Below are 15,295 nucleotides of genomic sequence, written 5' to 3' on the forward strand. Positions count from 1 at the left end.
TAAGAAAATCTCAACCAATTATGAGTACATATAAGAGCCTCCACTATTTTCGGAGCTAAAGAACTCCGAAAAGGATCTATGATGCGACCTCCAGTGCTAAATGCTGACTCGGAAGCAACAATGGTAATCGGAATTGGCAAGACATCTTGTGCAACCTCAGCTAGAATTGGAAACTTTGATGAATTTATCTTCCACCACATCAAAGCATCAAAAGTTTACATGGTGGCTCAACATCTTCCGCAAAATATCTTTTTATCACTGTCCGACACAATGCCAAATTTATGGACGCCCGAAGTGAATGGAAGTCCGTTAAAGCATCTTTCTTACTTCTACAAGTAGTAGAAGTACCCGCACCCACTGAGGCTAAATTTCCGCAACTCTGCTCTTCATTTGACTTGTCCCCACTTCCTCCAACATTCTTAGCATAGAGATTATACAACTGTTCCAATGCATTATTCAATTTGGTGATAATCATCTCTGCTTTTTCTTCACCTACATTACTTTTGGACCAAAATTTTAAAATGATCATCTTGTAACGTGAATCAAGCACAGAAGCGACAAACAACAAGGGGTTAATTTTCTCAAAGTCTCCCCAGTATTTATCATATTTCATTTTCATCTTGATCGCCATGGACCTAAACGAATCATCATCACTCTCACAAGACTCCATCAAAGTATTATAAACATTTTGGAGTATAATGAAATAATTGTTAGAAATCGAGTATATGGAACCCGATATCTCAATTGTCACCTCATAAAACACTTGCAGAAATTTAGCTAAGTTTTGAACATTTTTCCAATCTTCATCAAGCGGAACCCTTAACCCCCTTCTTCCTCCACCATCCTCACACAAGTAGTTCCCAAAACTCACATCTTCATCTGACATTAGTTCAAATGCACTTTCATACTTCTCTACCACATCCAACATCATATAAGTAGAGTTCCATCGAGTTAGAACATCAAGAACCAATGAATCATGATACCCAATTGTCTCCATTTCCGCACAAGACTTGAAGATGGCCAATCTTTGAGGGGATCCCTTTACATATTTCACCATATTTCGGATCCTTACGATTGAATTATCTACATCTTTCAATCTCTCATGCACAATTAGATTGATAATATGTGCACAACACCTTACATAATAAACTCATGGTGACAAATAACTCCATTATTGGCTATAGTTCGCTTTTTAAAACAATCAACTACAATATCATTTGTACTTGCATTGTCAAGTGATACTGTCAATGACCCTGGAATCCCCCATTCCTCCAAACATTGCTCCAATTCTTTCGCATTCGTTAACCACTTGTGATCTGACACTCGGCGAAATGCCAATATTCTTTTCTAATATTTCCAACTAGGATCAATGAAATGTCCAGTGATGCACATGTAATTCATATTTTGAATCGAAGTCCATGCATATGTCAGTGGTTAAACAAACCCTTTGACCAATTTTCAAAAACTTGGTCTTCATTGTTTCCTTAGTCCGCATATGCAATTTGACATAATCCCTCATCAATGTATAGCGAGAAAGAAGCTTAAATCGAGGCTCAAGAACCTTGAACAATTTCTTAAACTCCATCCTATCCACAGTTGAAAAAGGCATTTCATACACAATAATCATCTCACAAAGTGTCTCCCTAATGATTTTTTTAGAGTACTTTGCAATTATTAGGTTCTTACAACTACCAGTACCACCATCACCCTCACTTGGCACAGACTCAAAAGTAAACTTAGATTGAGATGCATCTTGATTAGCTAGTAATGCCTTGTACTGTTGGCATGCTTTGGCAATTGGCATGGTACAATATGTTAGAGGTGCCATTGCTCTTTCTGTGACATTTATACTCAAGCCCACAATAATTACAACATGCCCCAGACTTATCTGCAGGACTTTCTAGATCATTAGTAAAATGTTGCCACACTATGAATTTTTTCCTAACATTTCTTTTTCTTTTTCTTTTGTTCTTAGGGAGTGGTGGTCGTCCACCACAACCAGCACATCTAATCCCTTGTGTATCCGTCTCCAACTCATCAGAATCACATTCAACATCAATGTTTTCTTCAATACCTATTGAACTATCATGTCTATCAATAGGAGGAGATGGATAACAAGATGTAGCTACTGATAATGTAGGTGCAAGTGTAGGTGTACCAGTACCAATAACCATAAGTGTAGGTGCATCCATCTGGATTATGAAAATAATAAATTAATAAAGATCAAACTTTTCATACTAGGACAACATCATCACAACATCAATTATCGATGATTCAAGAACAAGGAAAATTGACTCTTCCTAGGAAATTAACCGCATTAATTTCGTCACTGGTCGAAAACTAACCGTGAGTGTTTTTGTGTTTTTTTGGCATAACAAGCTTCTGTTAATAGATATACCAGTTTAGTATAGTGTGAGGTTGACTCTTCCTAGGACACTCTTTTTATGAATTTCGATTCAAGCAAATTTATTTTAAAACCCTAACCATAGGTTTAGGGTTTCCCCATCATAGCCAACTTGGTGACACAATCTTGACAACCACAAATTACGAGTTGAACAGAACATCCAAGCCGGTTGTGAAAGTGGGGTTCTAACTAATTTATTTATTTTTTTACTAATATTGATTCAAAGACCAAGTTTCACTATCATAGCTATTTCGTCAAATTATATAACAGTTTACTAAATAATATTATTTATATTTTAAATTTTTTGTAATATTTTCATCAAAACTGGAATATCGACCGAATGTAACCACTAACCGACATTTCGACCAAGACAAATATGTGTAAGTAGTTATAAGTACAATTTGAGTTGAATGATGAATTAAGAGAATAAAGGTGAATTCATTGCATTTACCAGGAAAACAGAGTCATGCGCAGCGGGAACAGTGATGTCAGCGCAAGAGACAACCCATCCGCACTACAATCAAACTGAGAAAAAATAATGAATAATACAATTTTTTCTTTAGCTAAGCACCGTTTAATAATAATAAAACATGGCTATTTTACCATTGACCAATTACTAATTACTGTAAGCTTCGCAGCAAGTTGTGCACACCAAGATCGACTATTTGTCATCCAATCCACCCACAAAATTCAAGCACGCGGAGAGTAATACTCATCCAATTCAATCAAAAAGAAATTTATTTGCAATTACATGGGCTCGGTTTGATAAAAAAAATTTAGGAGTAATTTTTTTTTTAATATATAGTAATTTTTTTTAATATTAGCACATGGAGACAAATACTCACCCATCCGTGTTCAGCGCAAGAGACACCCGTCAGGCTTCAGGCTTCAAGCAATTCGCCGAATGCCAATTCGGCGGGGATAGGTCACAGGTCACAGGTGGGGTCGTGGGGAGGGCCGGGAGGCGCTGCGGTGGTTGGTAGTCCGAAAAGGTGAAAATGGAATGGAGAGGGCTAGCCGGCTAGGTCAAGGTCACGGACTCATGATTCACAAAAGCAATGAATATATAGTCCTCATAAAACGGTGTCGTTTCATGTGTAACGAAACGATGCTGCTTTGATTTTTTATTCTTTAAAAAAAAAAAAAAGTTTAATTGAAACGACATTGTTTCGTTATCACTAAAACGACTTTGTTTCAATTTAGGCCGTTCAGTTAAGCGGTCGGCTAATCATCGGTTCGAGCCAGTTCGGTAAGTCAGTTAACCGTTTAACCGACTGCCTACCGAATCGACCAACTTTCTGTTAAAAGATTCTCCTCCGACTACTGAACCGAATTTTGTCGGTAGAGTCGGTAGACGGTCGATGTTGGTTCAGCTGCGGTTCGGTAGGCGGTAATCGGTGAATTTGCACAATCCTACAAATCGGTTTGTAGGAAATTTCGTACAACCCACGTATAAGAGTGACATGTGCCCTTTAAACATGTGAGAAGCACACGTTTTTCTATTAATGCTATTAAAATAGCATGTGAGAAGCGCATTCTAGGTTTGTAGGAAATTTTTGTCCAAATTGAATTCATATATAGTAAATACTGGATTAGTAAGGGTGTATTTATTATTGTGATTTCGTTATTAAAAAAATTATATTTAAACTAAATTTCAGAAAATTAACGTTTTCAAAGTATAGGCAATATGATATTTTTTTTTTTTAAAAATGCACAATTTTAAAAGGTTAAATTGCAATTTTAAAGGTCAAACTACGATTTTGCTACTTAAATGCGTTTTTAAATCATACATTTTAACATCGCTATTTTTAAATTTCACTTTTTGAAATCGATCGCAAACTCAAGCGAGCCCTTAAAGATGATAAAATCTAAATAAAGTGATCTAAAAATAATCGTTGAAATTTTAAGAGCATGCACTATATATATAGTAGAGTTTCCTAGCTAAAAGAAAACTGATATAAATCCATCTCCTACGCACCCATGGCCATCTCCTACCTTCATCTCATTTTCAAATTCATAATTGGATTTTCGAGGTAGAGTTTTTAAAATCTTAACATTATACTTTTATTAAATAATGTAAATTTTGTCAACTTATACCGTACAACTTAGAAAAAAAATAAGATTCTCTACGGGTGTTAAGTATTGATATGACAATTGCCTCAAAAATAATAATTAGGATTTTAAGAATTCCATCCTGCACTACAAGCAATCCAGAAGATTTTAAATATCCCTTTACATTACTGTAGATTTAAATGAGCATTCATGTCAGGATTATTAATAAATATCCTTCCTGCTCAGAATATTCTTATTTTGTTTCAATTTATGATAGGGTTTACTAGCTATCTGCTCCCACAAAGTACGTACAAAAACTGTAATAAGACTTGAGAGATTACCAAACTTCAAGAAAAATATAGAACGAGATAAAAACTATAGTACTAAGGAGTAATTAAGGGAGTGGAAAAGTAAGGAAATTGAAAACAAAAAAACAAAAGATTAGCTACACATAATTCGCTAACCGGCCGGCCATATTTCTCCTTGATATTTGCGTAGCTTTGCTCCTTTATTCCAACAACGTGCATGTTTTTTTTCACAGGAAATCATGCACAATTTAAGGGAAAGGGAAACTAGTACCACAAACTACTGTTACTGTTGAATGCATATGGCTGAAGCACGTCTTCGTTCCTGCCAAAACCCACGTTCTGATCATTCGATTTCAGCAACTCCATTAACCATTGATGATTCTGTATTGCCATGTAGTCTTCATTGGGTTTCAGAAACTCCATTAACCATTGCTGCTGATTCTGTGTTGCATCCATACCCAAACCAATCGTGTTCTTTGCTGCTGCCTGATCATGATGGTCATTCTCCTCAGTCTTAATGGCTTGGGGAGGAGGCTTTTGTTGAAGTGACTTAATCTTCTCTTCAATTTCCGCTATGTTCTTCTCAATAAGCCACCCCATTTCGTTCAAGTCGCCAATGCTCAGATTTCCCAACCCTTCTCCAACCAAGCTTCTGTACATGACTTGCGTCATTTCCTTCTCCCGGTTCTCTCTCTGCTGTTTCTTCAGTTGCTCCTGAGCTTTGGTTATCCTTTGCCTCAGGAAGCTTTCCTGGTTCACCATTTTCTTGCTTTGATCGGCCTCCGGCATCGTCTTCAACCTTGCGATCGCACGTTGGACTCCCATGGGGGATGGCCAAAGCTCAGGTTGTGGTTCATAAGGACTGTAAATAATTGCGCATGTTTCGATCCCACAAAGGGTGCTAAGCTCACTCACCTTTTTCAACAGCCCTTTCTTTCTTTTCTTGAAGGTGGCCTTCCTTGAGCTATCGTTTGTGATGTATGCAAGCTTAACTTTCTTTCTTGTCATGGCTGGCTAGCCAGAGATGATTTCTCGAGGAAATATGGGTTTTGATGGCTGTTTGGCAGACACTTCTGGTAATTTTTTTTTTCTCCAAAAAAGCATGTATTTATAGGTTAAAGATAGAGATGCCTTTGTTAATGTGGAAGATTGCGTAGTTGAATAGCTGGATATATGGACAGCTGGTTGGACAATTGATTATTTTGTAAGATTCTCATAATGAACAATATGTATTATTTGGGTTTCTGAATTTATTGTAGACATTATAACTAGATCTGGCTATTATTCAGGTCCAAATTTGGAGGGTTTTGAACTCCACCAACCGAAGCCAACCAAGTTGTATTGACCTAATGTAGGACGTGATCACCATAGAGCATGCGGATTGGGATTCCATACAATTGACCAGTACTTAAGTAGGAGGCTGTGGGCTCACCTACCTTAGGCAGGCAAATTCCGCACGCATGCACTTTAACCTGTCCAGAGCGCGCGCAGTTGGATTCCACTGTCTTTGTAAAATTTGAGCATCCCAATTGTAGGGATTGTCATCATTTAGAGCATACAACACTAGTTCAAATCTTATCATTTGACATAATGAAAAAATAATTAAGAGAAAAAGATACTTTGATTTAGTCTCCAGCCAGGCAGGTTAAATTCGAGTTGGTTCAGAGAATCGAAAAACCTATTTATGCATGCCAAGGAAGTTCTAATTAGTTGGTATGGAGGTCAGACCAGCTTAATTTTAAGATTAGGAAATCTAAATTGGCCGTATTTAGTATACTAAAATGGTCAAATTCCTCAACTTTAACCCAATCGCAAATTTCTTGTTTGGTTCATGTCAAAAACTGTTAGTCGTCCTAATATTGCCATGTGTTAAGTTCGAGTGATATTGTTGAAGCATGAGAATAAAATTATATAAGCTAATTCTAACACGATCCATTTAATTAAATGCGCCAGACTCTTCAACCATTATCCGCTAATTTTGTATTGAATTTATGAGACAGTCTCAAAAATTTCCAGCCCTATGTGGCACAACTAATTACATGATAGAGTATGTAATATGTCAAAAAGTTCCTCTTGAATAAAAAAAAAATTAAAAAAAAAAAAATTAAAAAATAATCAGGGAGCAAAGCTTGCATGTAAAGCATATAGCTAGCGCCAGCCAAGAAATTAGCTAGAAATGGAATCTTAATTGCTTTACTATTACTACAGCTAAGAAATCCTGAGTAGAGATACACGCTGAGGGAATTGCGGTGCCATGGAAACAATTAATTATACCGAATTGATTGAAGAATTAATACATGTTATTTAAGTGGATCACTTCCCCATTTCACTGAATTGTAAATTAAGAGATACATTTTATTGTTTAAATTAAATTTCACAAATTTAATGGTGTATGCGTTAATATGCCATTTAAATGACGTGGTATATTATATATACACTGCAACAAATTAAACAAAATCTTGACGGTAAAATAAATTTTCTTGATTTCATTTAAAATATTTAAGTGGGACAATTAAATATGATTATATTGTCAAATCATTACTTGTCTAAAAACTTAAATTAATGAGATAAGGTGAATTTAATCAACTAACATATATTCTTATTCTAATGATGGATCCTAAGATTGAATGACAAGTAATAACGGTTGGTACTGCTTTAGAAAGATGCTAGTGTAGCTCATTCATCATGACATTTGAGTCCCTTCTTTTTTTTTTTTTTCTTTTTCTTTTGTTTGTCACAGTAAATTATAACAAATTAATAGTGGGGAGAGAGAATTTTCCAAAAATTGTCAGCTCAAATCTTGAGATATAGATTATGACTCACTCCCGATGTATAGATATATCCACTTGGCCAATTAAGTGTACAAATCAATTTGATTCCATATATATATATATAGATAGAGTTTTTGAAAATCAATTTGTGTGCCCTTTTCTTCCCTTAATTTCTTTCCTTATTATTTGCACATATATAATTGCTTCTTAATTATTTCACATTCCAAGACAACAATGAAGGACTAACAAAAATAAAAAAAGACAACAATGAAGGCGTGGCAAATATAGAAGGGACCGATGTAGTCATCTATATATATATATATAAACCTATTAATTAAAGAGAGAGATATATAGGAGAAAAGATAACGGTGAAATTATGGAAAAGAAAAAAGATATATATCTAGAAGATATTTGGGTGTACATGTGCATTTATCACCGGACTTCATGTACGTCTGTCATGACGTACATAAGTATATTTTGAGCACTATTTTTATGTAATCGTAATTAAGACATAATTACATAATCATATTTCAATGTTATCACTTAAATTAGTAGACATTTAGGTCAAAAGTCAAGTTATTGGCACGTAAATATGACGTACACTTGTACCATTACTATACAAAAAAAAAAAAAAATGAAGATGGGAATTTCTAAAAGTTTTTTGGACATGATGTTTATGAGAATACCATCACCACAAAGAGTACTCCATCCAGTAAAATGTGTACGTATACCTAGCTCAATTTCTTTGATGTGACCCCTTCTCTTTCTTCTTCTTTTTTTTTTTTTCATAGATTGATCCAAAACTTTCAGAACATTAGTGCATGGGACTTCAAATGGTTTACACTAATCAAGCATAAAGATTCTTCCAACCCTAGTGTTTACTGCATCACATGGGAATTGTCTTTAAGCCACTGAACCACCATCCTTAATGGTTTGATATGCCCCTTTTTGATTTGAAAGAGATCGACACATCCCGATTTGAAAATGGCTTTGCAAGAACAAGTCTATCGTTTTTCAACTCCAACTATCGAGTTAACCAGGAAACGGGCGCGCAGCATAGTTACATATATATAATTGATAGGAAACGAAATATTTAATAATTTATTAATTTATATTCTAACAGTACTCTCCTCACATATGGGCTCAAACTCATCACTGGTTATAAATTTTATCATTTATTAATTTATATTCTAATACGTACACTTCTTCACGTATGGGCTCAAACTGATCATCATCACTTATTCTAAAAGCTTGAGCTTATCACCACTTATTCTAAAAGCTGATCAAGCTTAAGTGAATAGAAATTGATGAATTTAATAATTTAATTTATATATATAAACACAGCATCTTAGCAGTAAATTACGCCCAAATTAATGCATGATTAATTGCTCGATCATGGCTTATTATTCCCCACGTACGTAAATAAGTACACATGTAGAGAAGCATGGAAATGCATAAATTGCATGCTATACGTACTATATATATATATATGAAACATCAATAAATAACTGGCATGAAAACACACTGTGATTTGCTTAGAAAATAAAATAATGAAGAAAAAAAATGAGATTCAACAATATTTGAATTTTAATGAATGGTTACGCAACTTGTTCTTTATCAATTGAGGGATGTGTTATTTTCTGCTGCCAAAACACAATGGTCGGCTGGATCGACGATATTGGGAGTTGCATTTGGGTGCATAGGCTCATGCTTGGCTGCTTCCCTTTCTATCTTCTGCCCAGCCCTGGCCACATGCAGCTCCATCGTGGCTTCAGCCTCTTTTGCCAGTCTAACCTCATGAGCTACATCCATCCTGGTTTTTGCCAAGTCTTTTTCCGCCTACATATAAAATAAAAATTGATAAATTTGAAAATATATATATAAACGTTTTAGTATAAGTTATTATGCTCTATATTAAATGATATATAGTCTCAAAAGTGAATGATTAGTATATTATAATTTAGGGGGTAACTATAATAACTTAATCCCTTGAACTAACAATTATATATTTTTTCAACATACTTAGCTGATCTAGCCTCTACCAACTAACAATTAAGTGCGGTACTTGGATACATTAAATTACAATTTCGTGAGAAAAAAAAAATACCCTTCCATTAGCGTGAGACGTTAGAATGGATGAAAAGCTAGTCACGTGCCATGCATGTGACCAGTTTGACCAAAATTGATCTTTTGAAAACACTCTCACTTTGACCATTAAAAAACCAGATTTGTCCTTCCACCCCAAGAGCGGTACGTTGGGGGTGGCCAGCAATTGGTTTGGGGAGACTTTTTTTATATATTTTTTTTAATTGATTTGTCTTTTAGAAAAATATAGGTATTTTAGGAAGTATCGGGTAAAAAACTTGACCACGTACTTTTCTATCCTTGCAAACAAAGTGGCCTTTTTTTTTTCTTAATACAAAATGGTAGTTTGATGTATTGATCCAAGTATCACACTTGTTAGTTTGTGGGTCTAAGTTGAAAATAACTATTAGTTCAAGGGGCTTAAATATATTTACCTCTAAATTTAATATAAACCTATAAATCTAGAATGTGTATAAGGTGCAAGATATATTATTAATATGTTTCACTTGGAGATTCAAAAATCTATCCATGACCCTTGACGAGATGCTTGTGTATTGGTTTACGTTAAATCACCGATTATGTAAAAAGTTTTCTCCATCTCATGTATGGGTTTAAACTACTTCTCAACAAGTGACACCCAACACGTACGTGAAATATTTAATATGAAATGAGGTGAATTGTAGAGTCAGAGTTCGAACTCATCGTGACATTTGGATCTGATATGACATTAATTAAGTAGATCACTACTTATCATAAAAAAATTAAATTAATAAAAAAAAATTATTTAATTAATATTTTAACAATTCTCGAAACATTATATTATAGATCATCAATATTAACACTGCCTAATCAATAGCACAACCAAAAACAAAACAAAATGACCCACAACCCAGCATATATCAAAATGTTTATCATCTTAATTATGGTATTCCTTCTAATTAATTACCTGCTCTTCGGCCTTGGCTTCAGCCTTGACCTTGCGCATGGCGTTCATATCTTGTAGCTTCTCCTTCACAGCCTGCATTTTTTCCGTACTGTGCTGTCCCTGTCTTCTTCAAAACCTAAACCTGCGGAAACTCAATGAATGGCAAGCAAATACAATGCCCTAAAAACACCACACATATTCCACATTTATACACTGATTGATCACGTACAAACTTCTCTGTCTCTCTGTTAACATATGGCAGGATACTTGACACGTGTCATACATGCAGACATTTAATACCAAATTGTGGATGACACTTGAGGAGACTAATCTCATCTAATTAAGCCGAATATAACGCTTAAATAAATGAGAAGTTTCCTCACCGATCGATGACTTCCAAGATTTGCGAAGTATTACGAAATCTGTGAAACTCTCGGCCCTTTTCTTTTGATAATTATGAATCTTCCTTCTTTTATTTTTATTTAAAAAAAAAAAAAAATCTTTTTTGTGGGAGCTTTAGTAAATAAGGATATTAAATATTCCTCATTTTTTGGGCGTTCATCAAACACATGAAGTATATATATATATATATATATATATATATATATATAACATTTTCATCAACAAAATTTTCTGTTTTATTTGAGAGACTTATCTCATCCAACCGATTGTTTTATCATATGACAAAGAATTTTCCATAAAATCTTCCTAACCAACATCAATATTATAGGTTCCAATAATTCTTGAAAAGGCTCTTCAATATGCATATGTCTTCTTCATGCATGTTGGAACTCCTCATCAATGAACTCCTCTTCTAAGAACTCTTCATCAACAAACTCATTTTCCTCCTCAACATATATAAGATGGATGGATTCGGTAGATGGATTTAAGGCTCATAAATAACGGTCAAGGCAACGTATCGCGGATCCGGCAGGTTAAACCGTAAATTTCTCCGTTGAGATCGCATCTAATCACTAAAGGTTAACTTTGTCATCCTCATCCAAGACACGCGGATTTGGTTAATGGCAACGACGACTAGCTATTAGCATCACCCATGGCGGCAAATTGTTCAATTAGCGCTCCCACTTGTGCACCAATTTGATCTGTAAGCTGATCAAATTGCTTGTCCATGCATTGCTCCCATACCGTTAGTCGCTCCCCACGTGTTGTTTCTTCGCGCTCTTACACAACACCAAGGCTTGCATATTTGTTTCCTATGTCATGTCTTCTTTGCGCCATGGCAGGAAAGTTGCTGGGTTTTGATACCAATTGTTGCAATGCGACATAGTGTGTTCGTTGAATTAACAAGAACAAGAATTACAATTCTTCCCAAAACCAAGAATCAATAATGAAATTGAGGCAAAAAAGATTAAAAATAATAATAAATAAAAACCACTCATCGAGTGTTTCTTATTGATTTCTAATCACAACACATCAAAAACCGGGGCTCTAGACGGCCAAAACATATGTTTAAACTACCTGGACTCTTAACCCTAACAAAACATTAAAAGAAAATCAGATTACAAAAATTTGTTGCAGGCAGTTCAAACTAGACCATTTAGTACTCATTTGAACAAGTTAAAATTTTGTCGCTCGTTCGAATTGGCCTTGGGATGAGCAATTCTACCAAAGCTTGTTTCTAAAGCCAGAAGAGCCCATATATATGACGAAAAATAACCACAAAAAACGGTGTGGCAAAAAGATTGATGATAGCTAGGATTTTCTTCTTCTTAGTTGCATGCATTAGAAGTGAAATCATGGTTACGGTTACTGGTTATTGGCAAAAAGTGGTAACTGTAATCGGCATAGCTAGTTGGCCAGAATCTCCAACCGACTTCAGTAATCAAGTAGCCGGTTAATCGGTTATTTAATAACCGATGATTACTGGTTGGTACCTGGCTATTTGCACTGGTAAACAAATTAAACAATTGGTTGTTTGGGTTTAGTTTAGACATTTTTAGCCATTTTTTAAAACCCAAAAAAAAAAAAAGGGCATTTTTAAACATTGGATTTTTGGGCCCAAAAAAAAAGAAAAAAAAGAAAAGAAAAAGAGGAACTGAAGAAGAAGAAAAAAGAGAAATTCCAAATTCAAACGATTCAAAGAAGTAGAACGGCAGAAAGTAAAGAGAAAGAAAAAGAGGCGGACGGTTGGAATGGAAATCAAAAAGTAAAACCTAGAGGCTAGAATATATATATAGACACACACACCCACATACCCACCTAGTTACCGGTTATAATCGGTTTAAATATTTTTTAAAATTAAAAATAGCTTCGATGGGTCGGTTATCGATTATTTTCAACCTGTAACAAAACCGGTTGGCCAGTTACCAGTTAGTAACGGCTACCGACCAATTTTACACCCCTAGCATGCATGTATTACAAGCAAATTAAAGATGACCAAGGCAGCTATAGAGATCCACTGCACAATCATCAATAAGATAACAAAAACACTTCAACAGTAAAGAAAATTGAAATGCACATGACAATAGACCCTTTTTAATTCAGATATTCTTTGAATGCCTTTTTATATATAATGGGATATGTGTTAATGAGTTTTGAAGAGTGTTTTTCTTTTTTAAGAAAAAAGTGTTCTGATATGAAATAAATGTGAAAACTTTTTTTTTAAATGTTTTGTGTGTTTGATTGTTTGCTAATGTTTTTATTTTGAGAACATATAACAAAAGATAGAAAACAAAGATTTTAACAAATTAACACGACAATATTTCAAAATCAACCACCTACTAATTTTCATATCAAATTCATGGATTTGGGTTCCAAGATGACAAAATACACACACACACACGCACACATACACAAAGGAATTAAAAGACTATTCCACCCTCACACTCCATGAAAATGCTACTTTGTTCATGTGTTCTTTTTATTTTTGTTCTCTTGTTGGGGTTGTGCATGTTTATGTATAACTTCACAAATGATCTATAGAATTTGTGAATATAGAATTTCAAACCATGCATGATTGTGAAACCTCAATTGAAATGAATTTCAAATTTCTTGAGCACTTATTACACCAATCACTCATTGAGTCATGACTTACGTGAGTTTTGAATCATTCCATCATCTACTAGGAACACAAAATTAAAACTTAAATCGCTGAAAATTCCAACTAATCTCTCTCTCTTCTCAATTTTTTTTGCACTTTCTAATGTATTAATAATCACAAATCTCACTTATCCTAATCATTTACCCTGCAAATTTAACATCACCAATTAAAACCATCCATTCCCTGGCGGTTTTAATCCATGACCTAGTCCAAAAGTCACCTATATTCACAATCTTACCAATGCAAAACATTCTAAATTTGCTTAGCTTTTAAGACCAAAATCAAAACTCCCCATTTTCCTTTGAATGTAAGCTGGGGTATTACATATTACATACTAAAGTATATTATTTCTGAGGTCTCAATACAGCCACTCCAAAATGTCGAAATATAAAATAAAATCAACAAATTTCATCTAAAATTAAGTTCCCAAATTATATCACTTTTGAGCCTTAAATATTTTTTTGTAGATCACTTTTGGGCTTGAAATTGTCCAATCAACATTACTTAATATAATGGTATCATGAGGTATACAATGTCTATGCAGAATATTATTCCAGAGTCCAAAGGAATTCAATGTTACACCTGAAAAAATTGAGAACTTCCCTATTAACACATCTTGACCCTATGAAGAATAAATAAGTGATCTTACATTTTTATTATGCAAAGGAACGTAAATACCATATAACTTAATGAGAGCAAAATACTTCATAAATTATAACTTGCAAACTTTGAAATGTAACAGTTATAATGTTTATAATTTATTCCAATTCTAAAATTCAAATAAAGCATAACTATAACACAATGTCATGACCAAACAATACACTAAGTTGCTAGTAAGTTATTCCTTACTGCTAACTTCACCATCTACCATGACCAAAACCTCAATCGTGCTACGAAATTTCTATGTGCCTCGACACTATCTAGAAGTTTCAAGAATATAATAAAGAAATGATTCGACAATCAGTAAATAAATATGATTAAATTATGTATAACTTCAAGACATCGTTAGAATATCAAACTTTATAAACAATAAAATAAAATAAAATAAATCATAATTCAAGCAAAAAATGAATTTTATGCAATAAAAAATTATCATATGTGAGCAATAAACAAACATCATTTGCATTTTAAGATGTCTTTATGCAGTTTACTTGTCTTCATACTAATTTAACCCCATATGATTGGGTTGTGTGCTCCAATCTTCATGTAATACCTCAAACATTCGAACAAGGACCACCAAACGTTCAAACATGGACCATCAAACGTTCGAGCGAAGACCACCAGACATTCAAGGAATCTTTGAAATGTTTGATGTGGAACCCTTTCTATTTTCGAAACAGTACATCAAACGTTCAAGCCAGTACACCGAACGCTTGATATAGCTTGCAAAACAATTTTAACCTACTATCCACCTCATTCCGCCTTATCCTCTCAACCCCCTTCTATATAAACCACCCCTCACAACCCTCAGACATCTCTTACCCCTCCATGCATCCATATTACCCATATTTTGAATGAGAGAGATTTTGGAGAAATGAGCGACTTTGGTGTTGTTCGACTTCATTTGAGAATTTCGGCTTCTAAACTCTTTTCATGTTGTTAATACCCTAAACATGTGTTGTAATTAAATCTTAAATGTGTCATAATAAGTTTACAATTAATTTCTCTTGAATATGGAAAATTGTTTTG

The 15,295-nt window shown here is 34.3% G+C and overlaps 2 protein-coding genes across 2 annotated transcripts; both read right to left on the reverse strand.

Moving 5' to 3' along the window:
- Window positions 1–5,028: 5,028 nt before the first annotated feature.
- LOC133879223 (agamous-like MADS-box protein AGL80) lies at window positions 5,029–5,772 on the reverse strand. Its single transcript, XM_062317754.1, has one exon. The coding sequence runs from the start codon at window positions 5,770–5,772 to the stop codon at window positions 5,029–5,031; it is 744 nt and encodes a 247-aa protein (XP_062173738.1).
- A 3,339-nt stretch (window positions 5,773–9,111) lies between these two features.
- LOC133879588 (late embryogenesis abundant protein 6-like) lies at window positions 9,112–10,644 on the reverse strand. Its single transcript, XM_062318209.1, has 2 exons — window positions 10,567–10,644; window positions 9,112–9,374 (listed from the first exon to the last, which is right to left on the reverse strand). The coding sequence occupies exons 1-2, from the start codon at window positions 10,642–10,644 to the stop codon at window positions 9,153–9,155; spliced, it is 300 nt and encodes a 99-aa protein (XP_062174193.1). The 3' UTR covers window positions 9,112–9,152.
- Between the last annotated feature and the right edge of the window lie 4,651 nt (window positions 10,645–15,295).

This window comes from Alnus glutinosa, chromosome 10, assembly GCF_958979055.1.
Source record: "Alnus glutinosa chromosome 10, dhAlnGlut1.1, whole genome shotgun sequence".
Classification (NCBI taxonomy): domain Eukaryota; kingdom Viridiplantae; phylum Streptophyta; class Magnoliopsida; order Fagales; family Betulaceae; genus Alnus; species Alnus glutinosa.